At 41.0% G+C, this 16,636-nt stretch overlaps 1 protein-coding gene across 1 annotated transcript in view; it reads left to right on the top strand.

Moving 5' to 3' along the window:
- GALNT12 (polypeptide N-acetylgalactosaminyltransferase 12) overlaps nt 1-12,496 on the top strand; it is a 41,998-nt gene extending 29,502 nt beyond the window's left edge. Inside the window, exons 7-10 of the mRNA XM_082234448.1 lie at nt 2,263-2,394; nt 4,823-4,936; nt 8,029-8,184; nt 9,392-12,496. Coding sequence (XP_082090574.1) covers nt 2,263-2,394; nt 4,823-4,936; nt 8,029-8,184; nt 9,392-9,529 — 540 coding nt within the window. The 3' untranslated portion in view covers nt 9,530-12,496. The remainder of the gene's footprint in view (nt 1-2,262; nt 2,395-4,822; nt 4,937-8,028; nt 8,185-9,391) is intronic.
- Nucleotides 12,497-16,636: the final 4,140 nt, after the last annotated feature.

Genomic DNA, 16,636 nt, shown 5'->3' with positions numbered 1-16,636 from the left:
CTCTGTTCTGCAATTGGGTCCACAGTTCCCTTCTGTAAGTCCTCTCGGTTTCTTTCCAAGAATCTCTCTTTATCTTGTATCGTCTTTATTTTCACCTTCTTTCCCTTATAGTCGAAAGACAGTCCCTGTGGGAATTCCCACCTGAAGAGGATAGTATTCTTCTTTAGCAGATAAACCAAATCCTTGTAGAAAGCTCTCAAATCCAAAATATGTTCAGGGATATCTTTAAAAATCTGTATAGATGAGTTTTCAATTTGCAAGGCCTTTTCAAAATGTAGTCTTAGTATTTTATCTCTTTCTTCCTTGGATCTAAGGGTAATCAAACAATCCCTCGGAGTCTTTCTATTTTGTCTTTTACCCAGTCTGAACGCTGTTGTAATTTTAAATTCATCCTCCTCCAGATCTTCCCAGCAATCAGCGAACTCTTGTGTTAAAAACTCCACGAGGTTGTCTCCTTCGTTCTCTGGAATTAGTCTCAATTTCAAATTTCTCTCTTTTCTCTGTAATTCCCACAAAGCCAGAGTTGCATCATGTTCATGCACCTTTTTAGCAATCGGTTCTAAGTTCTCTTGAGTCTCTCCAGCAATGGTTCTAGCTTCTTCTGCAATTTTACGTGTTGCAGAATTTTCCTGAACCAGCTTGTTTATAGATTGTGTGTTCAAGTCCAATCTTGCTGTTAATTCTGTTAATTTCTGTGTATTTTCTGAACTCTGCTTTGTTAGAGTCTCCAGGGATTGGTTTATCTTGAGTAAAGCTTGTGTCACTGCATCCATGGAAGCAGCTGTCACTTTTTCTTGTCCTGTAGTTCCTATGGGGTTACGCCTGTGATCGAGCCTCTCTTCTTTTGTTGCTGTTGCTGTTGTTGTTGTTTAGCCTTAGCTCTTGTGGTTATCTCTTCTGTTGGACCACTCATGTCCCAAGGTCGTTTCCCACAGGAACAGTCTCCTGATGAAAAAAATTCCACTGTCCTGAGCTGTAACAACCTTTACTTTACCCTCTAGGGGGAGCAAATCAAAATGTCCAAGTACGGAGACAAAGAAAGTTTAAAACAAGTATATCAGGAGGCTTGTAAATATAAATTGCAACACTTTTCCAATAGATACTGTCTCAGCCTGCTCTAATATACTGTAGCGGCAAAGTCCAAGAACTTTGTATCAAGCAAAACTTCCACCTTGTAACTTTCACAGGAGTTTAAAGCCAGTTCAGTGCCCTATTGTCTTGTTTAGCAGTCCGTTTCAGGTTATTGAGGCAGCAGAAAACTTTTTTCTTTTAAGTTAGTCATGCAGTTCATAATGTCTATTTTTCCTCCCCTCTGCCCTGCTAGCAAGAGGGGAGGTCCGAAGTCAAAATGTCAGATTGAGATAATCAAAAACAATGTCTCTTGCGGATGCAGCTTTAAAATTTCGTTGTTTTAGCTGTCATGCAGTCGGGGGAAGGCAGACTTCCTTAATTTTCACCTTCCCCGTTTTCAGCCAAATTTCAAATATAGGATTTAGTTTCAGATAGACGTTTAATCTTACTCACGGGTTTTTTCAGTCCAGAATTTACAGGAAGGAATCGGCGCTCTCCGCTAATGGCGACGCGGCTTCACCCTGCGGGCTGGGTAGCGATTCTCAGCACCGCGCTCCCCCAATGTCGTTCCGGAGCCTTTAAAAAGGCTCTTTCTGCGGTAAAGAGGGGCGCTTCTGGTGCCCACCGAATCTCCTTGTTCACAGGCTTCCGCGCCTGTGATTTTAGGGGCCCCCCGCTTGCCGTAGCGGGTCAGACCCGAACTCGCAGAGCAGTCCTCCTCCGGAGCTCGGAAAGAGGACCGCCATTAGCGCTGGCGCCGACCGGAAGTCGCTAAAAGCATATAGAATATTAACTTAATGGTGTTTGTATGTTGATGTCCTATTTTGACCACACTGTAAAATGCTAGAGGAGGAGATTTATATACTTATCATTACATTTTATCTGTACTTTCAGGCCTGCACAAATTGTGACTAGCCAGGGGAAAAAACCATGGTGCACCAGCCATGTTTTGTGGCCTGCCAGAATCTAATAGCTTCCCCTATCCCTATCCCATTTTTGCCATTTCAACCCAGTAGCAGAATGTTATGACTATATGACTGGTGGGCTGAATTCAGCTTGGTAGGTCACAGGTTGTACAAACCTGACAAATATTCCACGCAGATGGACTCCATTTCCCTCCTGACATTTCAAAGTTTATGCTGTAGCTTTCCTTATGTTGAAATTTCAATTTACTTTCGGTTTTCTTTTTAGGAGCCTTATGGAGATGTGACAGAAAGAAGATTTCTTCGAGAGAAGTTGAAATGCAAGGATTTCAAGTGGTACTTGGATAATATTTACCCAGAACTTCATGTGCCAGAGGACAGGCCTGGCTTTTTTGGAATGGTAAGTAAAATGTTTTTTTAAGAGGGGTTTTTTTGTAAGACTGACATCTCTTCTTCAGGATAGTTTGGCAAGGCAGAAATCAGCAGAAAGTGTAATAAGTTCAAATCTCACCCTAGCCATGAATTCACTAGGTAGCCTTAGGTAATCCACTGTCTCTCAGCACTGGACACCGTGGGGATAATAATACCATCTACCTTGTACAGACTTATTGTAAGAAGTACTGTTAATGTGCAATGTTTCGGACAATCAGCTTCCAAAAAAGTTTGAAAACCAGAACACTTACTTCTGGGTTTTCGGCGTTTAAGAACCAAGGCGTTTGAGAACCAAGATACCACTGTATAACTAGGTTCTTCTGGAGCTCATCAAGGGTCCAGAATCGTATTTGCAGCAATACAGTGGTACCTCGGGTTAAGTACTTAATTCGTTCCGGAGGTCCGTTCTTAACCTGAAACTGTTCTTAACCTGAAACACCACTTTAGCTAATGGGGATGCCGCCGTGCCGCCGGAGCCCGATTTCTGTTCTTATCCTGAAGCAAAGTTCTTAACTTGAAGCACTATTTCTGGGTTAGTGGAGTGTGTAACCTGAAGTGTATGTAACCTGAAGCGTATGTAACCCGAGGTACCACTGTAATCAGCTAGATGCTTCCCACTAATTAGATCCTATGATAGGGATGGTATAATGCAGGGGTCAGCAGACTTTTTCAGCAGTTGGGAGGCCGGACTATATTTTTTTTGGGGGGGGGGGATGAACAAATTGCTATGCCCCACAAATAACCCAGAGATGCATTTTAAATAAAAGGACACATTCTACTCATGTAAAAACACGCTGATTCCCGGACCGTCCATGGGCCAGATTTAGAAGGCGATTGGACCGCATCCGGCCCCCGGGCCTTAGTTTGCCTACCCATGGTATAATGCCACTATAAGGGAGCCATGCTTTTTTCTGGCAATACCCCTTCACATGTGTGCCACTACCACAATATGTTAACATTTACCATATGTCATGTGTAAGTGTATTATGTAATATATCAGATGACTGGCTAACAGATGTTCCTCCAGTGGCTTCCTTTTTGCTGCCTACCAAGAGGATACCTATCCAGTACAGTGGTGCCCCGCAAGACGAATGCCTCGCAAGATGGAAAACCCGCTAGATGAAAGGGTTTTCCATTTTTGAGCTGCTTTGCAAGACGATTTTCCCTATGGGCTTGCTTTGCAAGACGAAAACGTCTTGCGAGTGTTCCGATTTTTTTCCGCTTTCTCCCCCTTTTTCTAAGCCGCTAAGCTGCTAATAGCCTTTTAGCCGCTAATCCGCTAAGCCTTTAATAGCCGCTAAGCCTTTAATAGCCGCTAAACCGCTAATAGCGCTAAGCCGCTAATAGGGTTGCTTCGCAAGACGAAAAAACCGCTAGACGAAGAGAATCGTGGAACGGATTAATTTCATCTTGCGAGGCACCACTGTATTGTCTGGGCTGTCTTCCCCGTAGCCGAAAACATCTTGCCCAGTCATGCTTGCTTTATGTTATATTTCCTCCCCTCTACTGGTTTTATTAGTTCTTGGCAGATCCTTTCTTTATGAAATCCTTTTTTTTTTGTGATACTGCTGTGAATTTCCTTGAAGGGAAAATTATTCTTCTTTTTATGTAGCTCTCGGGTCTGACATTTTGAGTTCAATGCAAATAAAGAAAGAATCAGTTCATTCCATGCTTGTTTTCACTGGGGAGAACTATGTTTACGACACATACAGCTTCCCAGCAAATTAGTACACAGAAGACCTGAAAGTCCTTCCAATGAGGATTCAGTCACATTATATTCGACCTGGCCTAAAGAAATTTGGAGCTAGGGTCAATAGTAAGTCATATTGAAATTATTATTATTCATGACACTTCTCAACAGCATGACACTTCTCAACAGCAAATTCTCATTTGCTACCTCATTCTTCGTAAAATAGTGAATATAAAGTTAGATTATAAAAATAGTCCATATACCGAGTGAATTTTGATCATTGGTCTTCATCACCAGCTCGTATTTGACATTTCAAGACCAATTATAGAACGTGGGCACAAAGAACAGTCAGCATGTTTTAAAAAGCTCCAGGGCATATATTTTCAGGCAGTTACCAACACAATCTGGAGAGGAAATCCCCCCCAAAATATAATTGCATTCTGTGTGTGGTACCTGACTAAGTCATATTCATAGTAGAGCCCCTGAAATCAGTAGGCTTACGTTACTAGTCAGGACTAATTTAAGATCATTGGTTCCTACTATTTAGTTTTGATGGTTTCTCATTAAAAAAAAAATATTCTTATTGCTGCATCTGCTGTGATACTGAATTATAAGCTGCTAAATTAATAGTTTTTAAAGTGCAGTGACTGATGGGATGTTTGGATTGTGGGCTGGTGTCTCTTAACTGCCTTCTGCTGCCTTTCAGCTAAAGAACAGAGGGATGGCAAATTATTGTTTTGATTATAATCCTCTTGATGACCATGATATAACAGGACGCGTAGTCATATTATATCCTTGTCATGGCATGGGACAAAATCAGGTAAGATTTCCCCTTTACTTCCATTAGAGGGTCGAAATGTAGTTGCCCTTTCTTTGTGCATGTTTTTTGATATTAAAATATTTACAACCCACTCCGTCCTGCTTGATCTCAGGCAGGACACCTACTTTGTATATTGAAGCGTTGTATTAATGAATTAACGCACGCAAAACAATAAACAATGAACACTAATCTTAAAGCACAAAGCAAATTGTAGTAAAGGTAAAGGGACCCATGACCATTAAGTCCAGTCGTGGCCGACTCTGGGGTTGCGGCGCTCATCTCGCTTTATTGGCCGAGGGAGCCAGCGTACATCTTCCGGGTCATGTGGCCAGCATGACTAAGCCGCTTCTGGTGAACCAGAACAGTGCACGGAAATGCCATTTACCTTCCCGCCGGAGAGGTACCTATTTATCTGCTTGCACTTTGACGTGCTTTCGAACTGCTAGGTTGGCAGGAGCAGGGACCGAGCAACGGGAGCTCACCCCGTTGCAGGGATTCAAACCTCCAACCTTCTGATTGGCGAATTGTAGAACCAGGCAGCAAATTTTGACAGTGCACAAATGCCTAAGTAAATAACCAGTTTTTAACCTGGCACCAAAACAAAGCCGAAGTTGTTCCAGGTAGATCTCAGAAAGGAGGCCTTTCCATAACCTATTCCATCAGGCCTATTTTCTGCATCTTGACATAATGGGCATCTCCTAAAGATGGTATCTTAATGAGCCGATCTCAGTGTTCAGGCAGTTTGTTTGTTTGTTTATAAATTCAACCATTTAACACCATAGTGGAGAGAGATGCTGCTTCAAATACCCTAAGTTCCCATTTCTTTAGGGTATTAGTGACTCTAAATTTATGAAATAGGTCCAGAAGTGTATTTGCAATCAATGCAATGCATCTTAACTCTGGCTTCAATATGTAGTTCCACTTAGCAGCCTAGCTGCCACATTTTACCCTAACTGAAACTTCAATGTCTTCATCAGGAGCAGCCCCATATAGAGTGCATTACAGTCACTGAACTGGGGACTACCAGAGCATGAATTACTGTGGAGTTGCTATCCCTGATCAAGAACGACTGTAGCTGGTAGATCAAACTGAAGTTGGCCAAACAGACTCCAAGCCGTACACCTGCTCCTTTGGGGCAGGGTGTCATTTGTGTGTCAAAACGCTTCCATGTTGTTTGCCTAATTCCCATTCACAAAAACCATCAACCCACAAGGCCTCTGTCTTGTTGGGATTCGGTCTGTTTATTAGTTCATATGCAGACACCGATCTAGCACTTCACAACTTCCCCTAACTTGGGGAGCAGCCTCATACAGATATTATATGAAGTATGTTCCCAGCAGCAGGGGGTGTGGGGGAGCAAAGCAGCTGTAGTTTTAGCACTATGCACCAGAAAGCTGTGTACACCAGGCATAGGCAAACTCGGCCCGCCAGATGTTTTGGGACTTCAACTCCCATCATCCCTAGCTAACAGGACCAGTGGTCAGGGATGATGGGAATTGTAGTCCCAAAACATCTGGAGGGCTGAGTTTGCCTATGCCTGGTATACACCTTTAAACCATAGTTAAGCCTAACTGTGGTTTAAAGTGACATGCAAACTGGTAAAATAAGTTGTTTCAAAGTCTAAAGTTGTTTCAAAGTGCTAAATGGGATCGCTCTCTAGGGTGATGCAGATTACTCAAATTTGCATACAACTTTTCCCACTATAATTTCCCCCCCGGCAAAACCCACTTCACTGATTGCAACCGCAGGCGGCTTTGTTTTTATGGTCTAAGATCTAAATTCTGGTGGCATTCATCTCCTGGGCATAGCCAGAGTGAGTCTATTGGTGTGCACTTCGCCTTTCCCAGCTGGCTGCATGTCTCTTCACTGCTGTTGCAGAGGCTGCAGCAGGCTTTGTTTGAAGCTCTTAGCCCCACAGCTTCTTCTGCTGTAACAGCTGCTCTCACATTTGAGGTCCTCCAACTCACTCAGGGCTAAATGGAGGAGGAAGGTGTTTTCCTTTTCAGCTGCTTTCTCTCGGCTCTGTACTCTGTGGATCAAACGAACAAACCTTTATTAACGCTGTAAACCTCCTGTCCTGCCCCAATTCCCACAACCCCTTCTTTCCCTCCTCTTTCTTCTCATGGTCCTAGCTGATTATGAAATACCCTCCCCAGAGATTCTTGTTTGGCACCTACCATCCTATCTTTTAGGTGCAGAGTTAAAATTATTCTCTTCCCTTGGGCTTTTGGTAAGTAAAAGCACAATCCTTTGGTTGTTTGTTGTGTGCCAATTTTCCTGCTGCTAGTTTCTGTTACTGATTTGTTTGTGTTTTAAACTTGTGTGAATTTTATATTTTGTCTTGGATTGTAAGCCACCTTGAAGACCTGGTAGAAAGGCAGGGTGTAGTATTTTTTAAAAATATAAAATGCTGCATCCCTATATACCCTACTACCTGGAAAGAAGCTGTTTTGAACACAGTGGGACTTCTTAGCAAACATGCATAGGTTTCCTCTGTAAGCTGCCAAAATACCACTAACCACTTGCCCCTGACTAGTCCTTCATTAATCCTCTTTCTACCCATTTCCCTGTCATTTTCTTTGATAGTTTTATATGTGTTCCTTTATATTCATTACCACTAACTACTGTTACATAATAATAATAATAATAATAATAATAATAATAATAATAATAATAAATTTATTATTTATACCCCACCCATCTGCCTGGGCTTCCCCAGCCACTCTGGGTGGCTTCCAAAAAAAATATTAAAATACTCTAATACATCAAACATTAAAAGCTTCCCTAAACAGGGCTGCCTTCAGACGTCTTCTAAAAGTCTGGTAGTTGTTGTTCTCTTTGACATATTGGCAGTAGTTAGTGCCTGATGAACGAATTACCTAAAACAATCTATGTCGGGGCTGCAATTCAGAAAGGTTACAGTTGTCGCTATTGGATATGTTAGTTTAGTTCCTGGTCTGGAGGACCCCCCCCCCAAAAAAAAAAATAATACGACTTTTTTGCATTTAAGCTCTAGAAGGCTGTCTGTCTGAATGTCACACATAAATACCTAAAGTTTTAGTAGAGATTATATTTCTGTTTTGGGTTTGCAGTTTTTTGAATACACCTCCCACAATGAAATTCGTTACAACACACGGCAACCTGAAGTCTGTGCAGCGGTTGATCCGGGATCTGATTATTTGAAAATGTATTTGTGCCAAGAAGGTATCCAGAACATTCCTGAGAATCAGAAAATTTTCTTTAGAGAGGTAAGGATGCAGCAGTCTTTTTGCTTGTATTGTACAGCCAGCAGCCATTACCAATGAGTTAATGGGTCCCCGAAAGAAGCCTCAAACAGAATTGCTCTCTAGAATAGTGGGGTGGCAGTTCATTGCTTGTTTCCCCTCCCTCACTGAAACTACTTCAAATGTATTCATGCTTCAGAAGAAGGTTGGTTTTAGTACAATGTGAGGGTCAGGGGTCTGAAAGCTGTTGCCCATCTGTGTCCGCCCCCCCCCGCCCCCCGCACCTGAAAGATCAGGAAATATATTTACAACAGCGTTGAGTGGATTTCCTGGATAAGCTTCCACTGTAGATTGCAGCACCCCTTGATCGGCGCAACCCCAGTTGTTACTGGACTGTAAAGAATGATAATATGCCTTCCTCTTTTAAGGCAGATATGCTATCTGAAACCCCTGTACTGTATACGGTTGGTGATTTGCAGATCCAGGCCATTGCAGCCCTTCACCAAAATATTTTTGATTAACTAAGGAAAAGGAGGACGTACCCTCAAATTTTAAACTTCATATCAGATTAAAATCCTTTTTTGATTTCACTTTATTCAGTAGGTATATGTTTAAATTGTTGCTCCCTTACTACATAGACTGCTTCAGCTACATTGTGATAATTACTACCAACAACTTTGTCAGAACTTCCAGAGAATTGTTGAGTTGAAAGGGACCCTGAGGGTCATCTAGTCCAACCCCTGCAAAGCAGGAATCTCAGCTAAAACATCCATGACAGATGACCATCCAGCTTCTACTTAAAAACCTCCAAGGAAGGAGAGTGCACTACCTCTCATGGGAGTCTGTTCCTAATGTTTATAAACAGCATTTAAGTATGAAATAGTTTTGCCAGAACTCCTGTTAAAGTTAATTTCTACACTGATCAGCAAAGGCTGCATTCGGAGGGTTTCAAGAAAAAGAGTTCTCCTTAATTACCATTGTCTTGACAGAGAGTCAATTGCTTACTAGGAGTGACTGCAGTTGCTAAATAATCTTCAGATTCTGAATCTGCACACAAAAAATATTGACAGAATCCCACGCCTCTTTGCTTTTCTGTTAGTCTTCCTTCTTTCAGTTCGACTAACAAAAAGCTAAAAAGTGATGTTGATAAGTGCATTATCAGCTGGACTCTCAAATATTATTATACTGTCTTTACTGTAAAGTATAAAGTGTTCTGTACCATCTTTTGTAGGATGGAACGTTACTCCATGTGCAGACCCAGAAGTGCTTACAAGCAGAATCTAATGCTTATGATGGCAATTCAGCACCTTTATTACGGCCGTGTTCCAATTCAGAATACCAGAAGTGGTTTTTCGAAGAAAGGAGCTGATGTGGAACTCCACTATTTTGTGCAAGAAAATAATTAAAATGGAAGAAAGAAAACCTTTATTTTATTTTTTTATGCAGAAGGGCTGCACTTTTCCTTTTCTACTTTCCTGGAATACTAGCAGGCATTGTAATGTATATATTAAATTGGTACAGATTTTCCTACAAAAGAAATCCGTACCTTACTTGGCAGCTATATGACTTCTCCAAAAGTGTCCTAATCCCACCCCTGCCCCTGCCAAAAGGCCATGCATTTATATAAACCTGTTAGGCATGGTAATGAAATGCAAACGATTGCACTAACATTTGACAACGTAAATATTTATTTTTTTAGCAAGAGTTTCTGCAGTTGTGCCTCTCTAAGAGATATTAAAATGGGCCAAATTTTGCTGTGAAATGTGTGATTACAGGAGATTTCAAGTAGATTTATTTTCTGTGTACACCTGACATCTTAGGACTGAGCAGCAAACATGGTGGCCTTCAGTTGATGTTGGATCTAGCTCCCATCAGCCTCAGCCTGAATGGCCAATAGTCATGGATGATGGGTGTTGTAGTCCAACAGTATCTGGAGGCTACTCTGTTGGCTATCCCTGCTTTAGGGCTAGTACATTTGCTCAGACACTGGAGAACCATACAGATAGTATATACTGGAAATTCAACCATAGGCAATCATAATATAAAATATCAAACAATCATGCTGTGTCATGGCATACTAGGTTAAAATTACTAATCATTTAGTGATTGAAATTAACCTTTTAAAGCACCCATCGTAAGCTTTATTTTGGCAAAAAATGGTGAAGTAGATGTACTGGGGGCCTATTTCTGACATACAGAAAAATTAGTGAAGGGGAAAAGAATTTGCAGGAGCAGATTTACTAAGGGGGAAACTATGTGTTGCACTGCAGTCATGTGTCACAAAGCGCTGACAGCCCCATCTATGTGGCAAAGCACATTCAGGTGGGGGGGGCAGTTTGCATCAGTTGAGGAGAGGTGAGCAGTTAACCCTTTTCTTGCCGGGCGCTGTTCCTCTGAAGCTTCTCCTTCCAATGTGCTTTTAGTATTCAGAACCTCCATTTATCTCACAAATAGGTCTGGAGCCCTCTAGGTACAAAGGCAGCTGCAGGGGTGGGATGTTCCAGGAGGAGAGTTGCTGCAAAGGGAAGGGTTAAGCCTCTCATTTCCTCCTGGCCTTTTTCTAATGCAGATCTCCACCTCTGGAAGGTGCTTTGCAATGGAGAAGGAGACGTTGTGTTTGTTTCATATGTTTGTGACGTAATGGGTAGTTTGCCCCTGCTAATTAAGGCAGGATAGCATTCAGTTTTAAAGCTTTTAAAATAACTTGAAACTTTTTCTATACTTCGCACGTTCAAGTTATACTCAGAATAGTCCCATGCAAATCAGTGAACCTAAGTAAGTGAAATATTGCTATTAATGGGTTTGCTTTGAGTATGACTTAGTTGAATATCACCCAGAGTCTTGGGTTTTAAAGAACCAACAAAACTACCTCAGACCACAAATTTTGAACTGGGCTTTAATCTTATGGTACTTTTAAATGTGAGGATTTTCCTTTTGAAAAACATGATAGGAAATGTCCCCATGCTCTGCTAGCACATAGCAGCCAACTTCAATACAGCAAATATTGCATTATACCAGAGGGTACCAGTTTACTAACATAAAGTTAAGTATACCAGATTAGGCAATTGATACTATGTTAATACTAAGTTTCAGTAGCCAGCTTCCATCACTGGTTCTCCACTACGGAGAAGAAAAACTAACTGTAGTGGTTGGCACTTCAACACAAAGGGATTTTTCTGCCTTGAGCCATTCATGTACCAAATTTTTGGCTGCTCTACTTAGGGCATAACCAATCTTCAAGCCATACAGTGCCAAAGTCCCACTTGACATGATAACTCCACTTATCTGCATGACAGAAAAGATGAGGTGTGATATCGGTGTGAGGAATCCTGCACAGCATCTATACTTTCTCCCCCCCCCCCAAGATAGTTCCTACACTTCTGTTTGTGTGCTTAAACAGAAGATAGGGATACTTTTATTGTTGCTTCCTCACTTGAAATATTTCTCAACAGAGTAAGTGAAACTTACTTTGAGAGAGTGTAGAGGATTGTAGCTTAATCAGAAACAATTCTTAGTCAGTGTTGAATCACCAGTCTTGGAATTTTTCAGGCAACAACAATTGATACACTGCCAGTTTTCACAGATCAAGCTTCATCATCTCATACCTCTTTGGACTTCAGTTGAGGTTCATCAACTTCTTCAGTGTCTCATGAAGGATAGCCCAAAGCAACACCTGCCTGGATTGCCTGTTATTTCATCGGGTATACACTATGCTCCCTGGGAAATATGCTTCAGGAGTACCATTTTCCACCATTAACACCACCCCTGGTGTTTGCTGGGTATATCAGAGAAGAAGAAGACAAATATATGGGAAGCAGGATAACATGAAAGCATAGGGAAGATGGCATCTGAAGAAATGCTGCAAACCTGGGAAGGGGGTGAAGCAGTAGCATACCATCACTGATGGTATTTTTCTTGCAGCACCAAAATTGCATGATTTTTGTTGCTTTTCAAAGTGGTCTATAATTCTGATCGATATCAGACACTGTTGACATGCATCATGTGCTATGAAATTACATAGTTCTTGGAGGCTGCTTCTTCCTAAGTGCCTTAAAAACTAAGCAGTCTTATTCTGTTGGATATATTGGGAGGTTTCTTCACCTTATGCTTTGATTCGTGTTATCACATGGCTGTTGAAACTGTTTAAAAGTATGATAAATGTTGTTTAGTAACTTTATAAATGATAGTGAGACTGTTTTATACTGGTTAGATATCCAACTTTTTCCTAGGAATGTGAGCATAGGTGGGAGGTTTGTCTAAGACTGTATAAAGTTCTGTGTTCAATTAATGTAGCGAGTACAAAAACCAATAAACTATTTGTTGATTTGTCCTTCAACTTTTCCTTTTAACCTTTTTTTTAATCTCCTACAGGCCTTATCTGCCAGAAGCAGGCAAGTAAAACAAGAAATACGTTGACTGCCAGTTTCCTTTTTCTGAAAGTATAGTCTTTTCTAAAAGACTATACTTTGAAGATTCTTTTGAATCTAATACTGACATTAATTGCACTACCTCGCAGAATACCTGGGTTTTTTTTTATTCTACAACATTTGCATTTAGATAACTGCTGGATTTTGACCCATGAAATCTAAGGAGTCTTTAAGACAGACATGAGAGGTCATTGCAGTGCGAAGGGTAAATAGGCACTTCTGATGCCATTTAAAATGTTTTAGTCATAGGATAAGAGTTTTGTTACGAATATACACACACGAAAAAAAACCTGGAATGTCAGTATTGGTAATAGAGCAATAGAAACAACTGAACATTATTTCCTGATTGTATATTTTCCACTTAGCTACTTAAAGCAGAGATTAGACAGGTAACTACTAGAGACAGAGCCTTTTCTGTGGTTGCACCTTAATTGTGGAACTTCATTGCTGTCATTGCTTTGCCCAGCAAAGTCTGTCCTATTTTTTTATTATTTTGAACCTTTTTTAAAAAATGATTCTCCTGCATGTTTGTGTGCATTCTTTATGCTTTTGACTTTCTGCTATTTTTATTATTTTGATAATTTGCTCACTACCCTGGAACCCAGTAATCTCATAAAGGCATTTTTTTACAAAATACATTATAAAAACACCTGCTATGATGGTAGGTCAGATACATCTGGGGGAATGCTTGTAACCTGCAGAGACCCCTTGCAGGTTGTAGTGTTTCTTTTGTGTGCACAGATAACCTTGATGGTGTAGCCCAGGCAATTCAATCTCAATGGTAGTAGAAATGACTCTGCTGCGACAGTCATTTTGTCCCCTAAGTGCAGCACTTTATTTTTCCTCACATACGATTAAGTGGCAGAAAGTAAAAGAGTGCACTCATATGCCATAAGAGTTGCAGTTAAATTTATTGGATTACTCCATTATCTGGGACAGATAGGAGCTTTTGCGTCTTTTTAACTTAAGTTATATTCATCGTTTTGACCCATGCAATTTAAAGTGAACCACTGAGAACCAAACCAACTCATCTGCTTAGCCTTACACATTTTATCCTCATTCTGTGTCTTTTTATTGGTGAAATGCTGGAACATATCATATCAATATTAATAGAGTGTACATCATCTCTTTTGGGGTCTGACAGATTTCAGGATGATTCCCCTCCCCAGTATTAATATATGTATGCCACTTTTTAACATTGTATCTTTGTCATTTGATGGCTTTGTATGTTAGATTATCTCTAGGTGTAACATTGCACCCTTCTATTATTTTTGTTTGTTTGGTTATCTTAACCTTCTATATCGCCTTTCATCTGAGAATCACAGGGCAGCTTACAATATAAAAACACAAAAATACATACGATAATATCAAATAAAAACAATACGCCCACATTTACAAGGCCATAGATTGTTTAATTAGCCAAAGGCCTGGGGAATGTTTTTGCCAGGCACCTAAAGATATGTAATGAAGGTACCAGGCAAGCCTTCCTTGGGAGGGCATTCCACAAGCAGGGAGCCACCACAGAAAAGGCCTGTTCTTGTGTTGCCACCCTCTGGACCTCTTGTGGAGGAGGCACACAAAGGGCCTCAGTGTAGTCAACTCTTTAGTAACTAATAACCTAGACATTCCTTGGATGACTGCCAACTGAAGGCAATCTATGTACATTGTGGCCTCAGAAGTAAGCATAATGTCACACACTTCATCGGGAGAAGGGTAATTAGACTGAAACAGAGCAGCATTCATTGCTCTAGTATCCCAAGTCAGAAACACTGAAACTACTAGTCCAGCAAGGAAGCATTGTTGTTACCTGAAACACAAGCAGTTAGCTATGGCCTGTCTGAGTAACACTGCTTGGGAAGAAGTTCTCTGGGGAGTTCTTGGTGGAAAACCAGAGATTTCAGAAGCCCCGCAAAGCTGAGCCATAAGGCTATAAAAACCACAGGTATGGAGAACCGCAGAGGTGAAAATAGCTAGCTCTAAAGCATTCACCATACAATATCTGTTACAAATGCCTGCTTGGTGTGGTTGCAACAAGCAGGTGCATCTCTCGATCCTCTGGGAACATAAGGAGGCTAGCATTTATCAAGGCACCTGCTCCCTAGCAGCAGACTTTGCCAGGGTTTCTCAATGCCAGTGCTCTTAATACAGAGCAACAGGCCATGGAGCTGGGGAAATTAACCAGCTGGAGAATAATAGTTTGGTCCCAAAAAAATACATCCGTATCTGAAACACACATATGAGAAAGACCACAAGTTTGTAATGTTGAGATTGCCATGAAAGGGTTCACATATTAGTAGCTTGGTCGTGTGTAAATTGTGTATTTTAAATTGTGTTTCCACATAGTTTTGTATCTTGAAGGTTCAAAGAAACAGCAAGGCTGTTTCTGTAGAGTGAGTAGTGCAGGAATGACAGCCCTGCGGCCCTCCAGATGTTTTTCGACTCTTATCATCCCCAACCATTCTCCCTGCTAGCTGGGGGCTTGACTATCCCTGTCCCTGAACTAGTGGTGTTGAGGAAACCCAACCCCACCCAGTATGGGCAAAGCACACTTAGTGGCCAACTCGTGGGTTGTGGGGCAGAAAACCAGGTGAAGGGAGAATGGAATGAAGTATTCAAGAGGGCAGTGGAAAGGAACACTGCACATACAGTACCCACTTGCAAATACAAATAGCAAACTCAATTCTTTGAGAGCCAATCCTTATGCAGCCAAAACAGTACCACCAATGCATGAGAGAGGTATCTGTAGGCTTGCAGAACCCTTAAGGTTTGTAGAAGTACACGTTTATTTATATCCCTCCCCAGCCCCCCAAAGATAGGAAAAACCTGAAACAATCCAATGGAGACTGAGCATGCTCATTGGCCATGGAATGATGTCCATTGAGCTGAGGAATGGAATAGAATAGAGTGTTGTGTAAGACAGGATGGCCAGCTGACTAGAACATTCTTAACTGGAGCATCCTACTCTGTAATGTTTTGCCGCAGTTCGCACTTCTTTATTTTGAATATTTGTAGGCAGCTTTTCCAGTGGAGCATCCATTTGAAGTGTAGCATGTATGCTCACTGACTCAAAAGTTTGTTTGGCGCCTCATTTAAGGATGGGGGAAAGCCACCCTTTTTAATAAGTTGAAAAATTGTTCCAGGAAAGTGTGAATGTGTATTGTGTGTGTGTGTTGTAACCTCACAAGAGTTGGGCAGTCAGCACCTTGCATGGCTGGCTTTCGTTGCGGAAATGAAGGTCAAGTCCAAAGAGAAGACAGACTGTCTTCCACTTTGTAATATGGTGAGCACATTTCGCAGAAAGCTCATTACCTTAGTTATATATGTCTGATTTATCTCTATGTGATAAATGTTCTTTTGATCAGGACACAGTTGTGGCCCATTACTTGAGGTTGCAGTCATCTAATAGTGAATATCTAAGTTATCTCTGGGGGGAAATTGGCACAACTCCAAGAGCAATTCAAAACAGTGTTCCTATATGTTTACATAAATTATATATGTCTGTATGCGTATGTGTAACTTCCTTAAAAACTCAGATAACCTAAAATCACTGGTATCCTGTTCCCAAATATATTTATTTGGAAGTTTCTGTTGTTTTAATTGAAATATTCCATTAATAATATAGGATCTGTTGCACTTCTAATAACCTTTATGTCATAGCCTCACAGATTCATTGAGTGAATGATGAAGTGACAAGAATTTTATTTCTGTGCAAACTGTAAGAGATGGATAGGCCGTGATTCAAATTTCATGCCCTCTTTTCCTTTGCCGATTTAAAATAAATGTGATGAGGTTTCAGCCAATTCCCTTGAGCAGACTTCTCTGTAATTTGATAAAACACTCCAGCAGAATATAGTCAGAGAGCTAACATTTTGTAGAGTTATCTGAAATGAAATCTTTGCACATTTGATTTGGCGTTAACAACTTGCTAAAGAACAATGCTTGGGGGGTCGGTCTCTGTGTGTCCCTGCATGTGTTTTGCTGATGCAGTGGAGAATAAATTCTGATGGATTTATGTTCAATAAAGCTGGTTTCATAATGAAATATCTAAC

This window comes from Podarcis vaucheri, assembly GCF_965113315.1.
Source record: "Podarcis vaucheri genome assembly, chromosome: 8".
Lineage (NCBI taxonomy): Eukaryota > Metazoa > Chordata > Lepidosauria > Squamata > Lacertidae > Podarcis > Podarcis vaucheri.
This window is presented reverse-complemented; position numbering and strand designations above follow the sequence as displayed.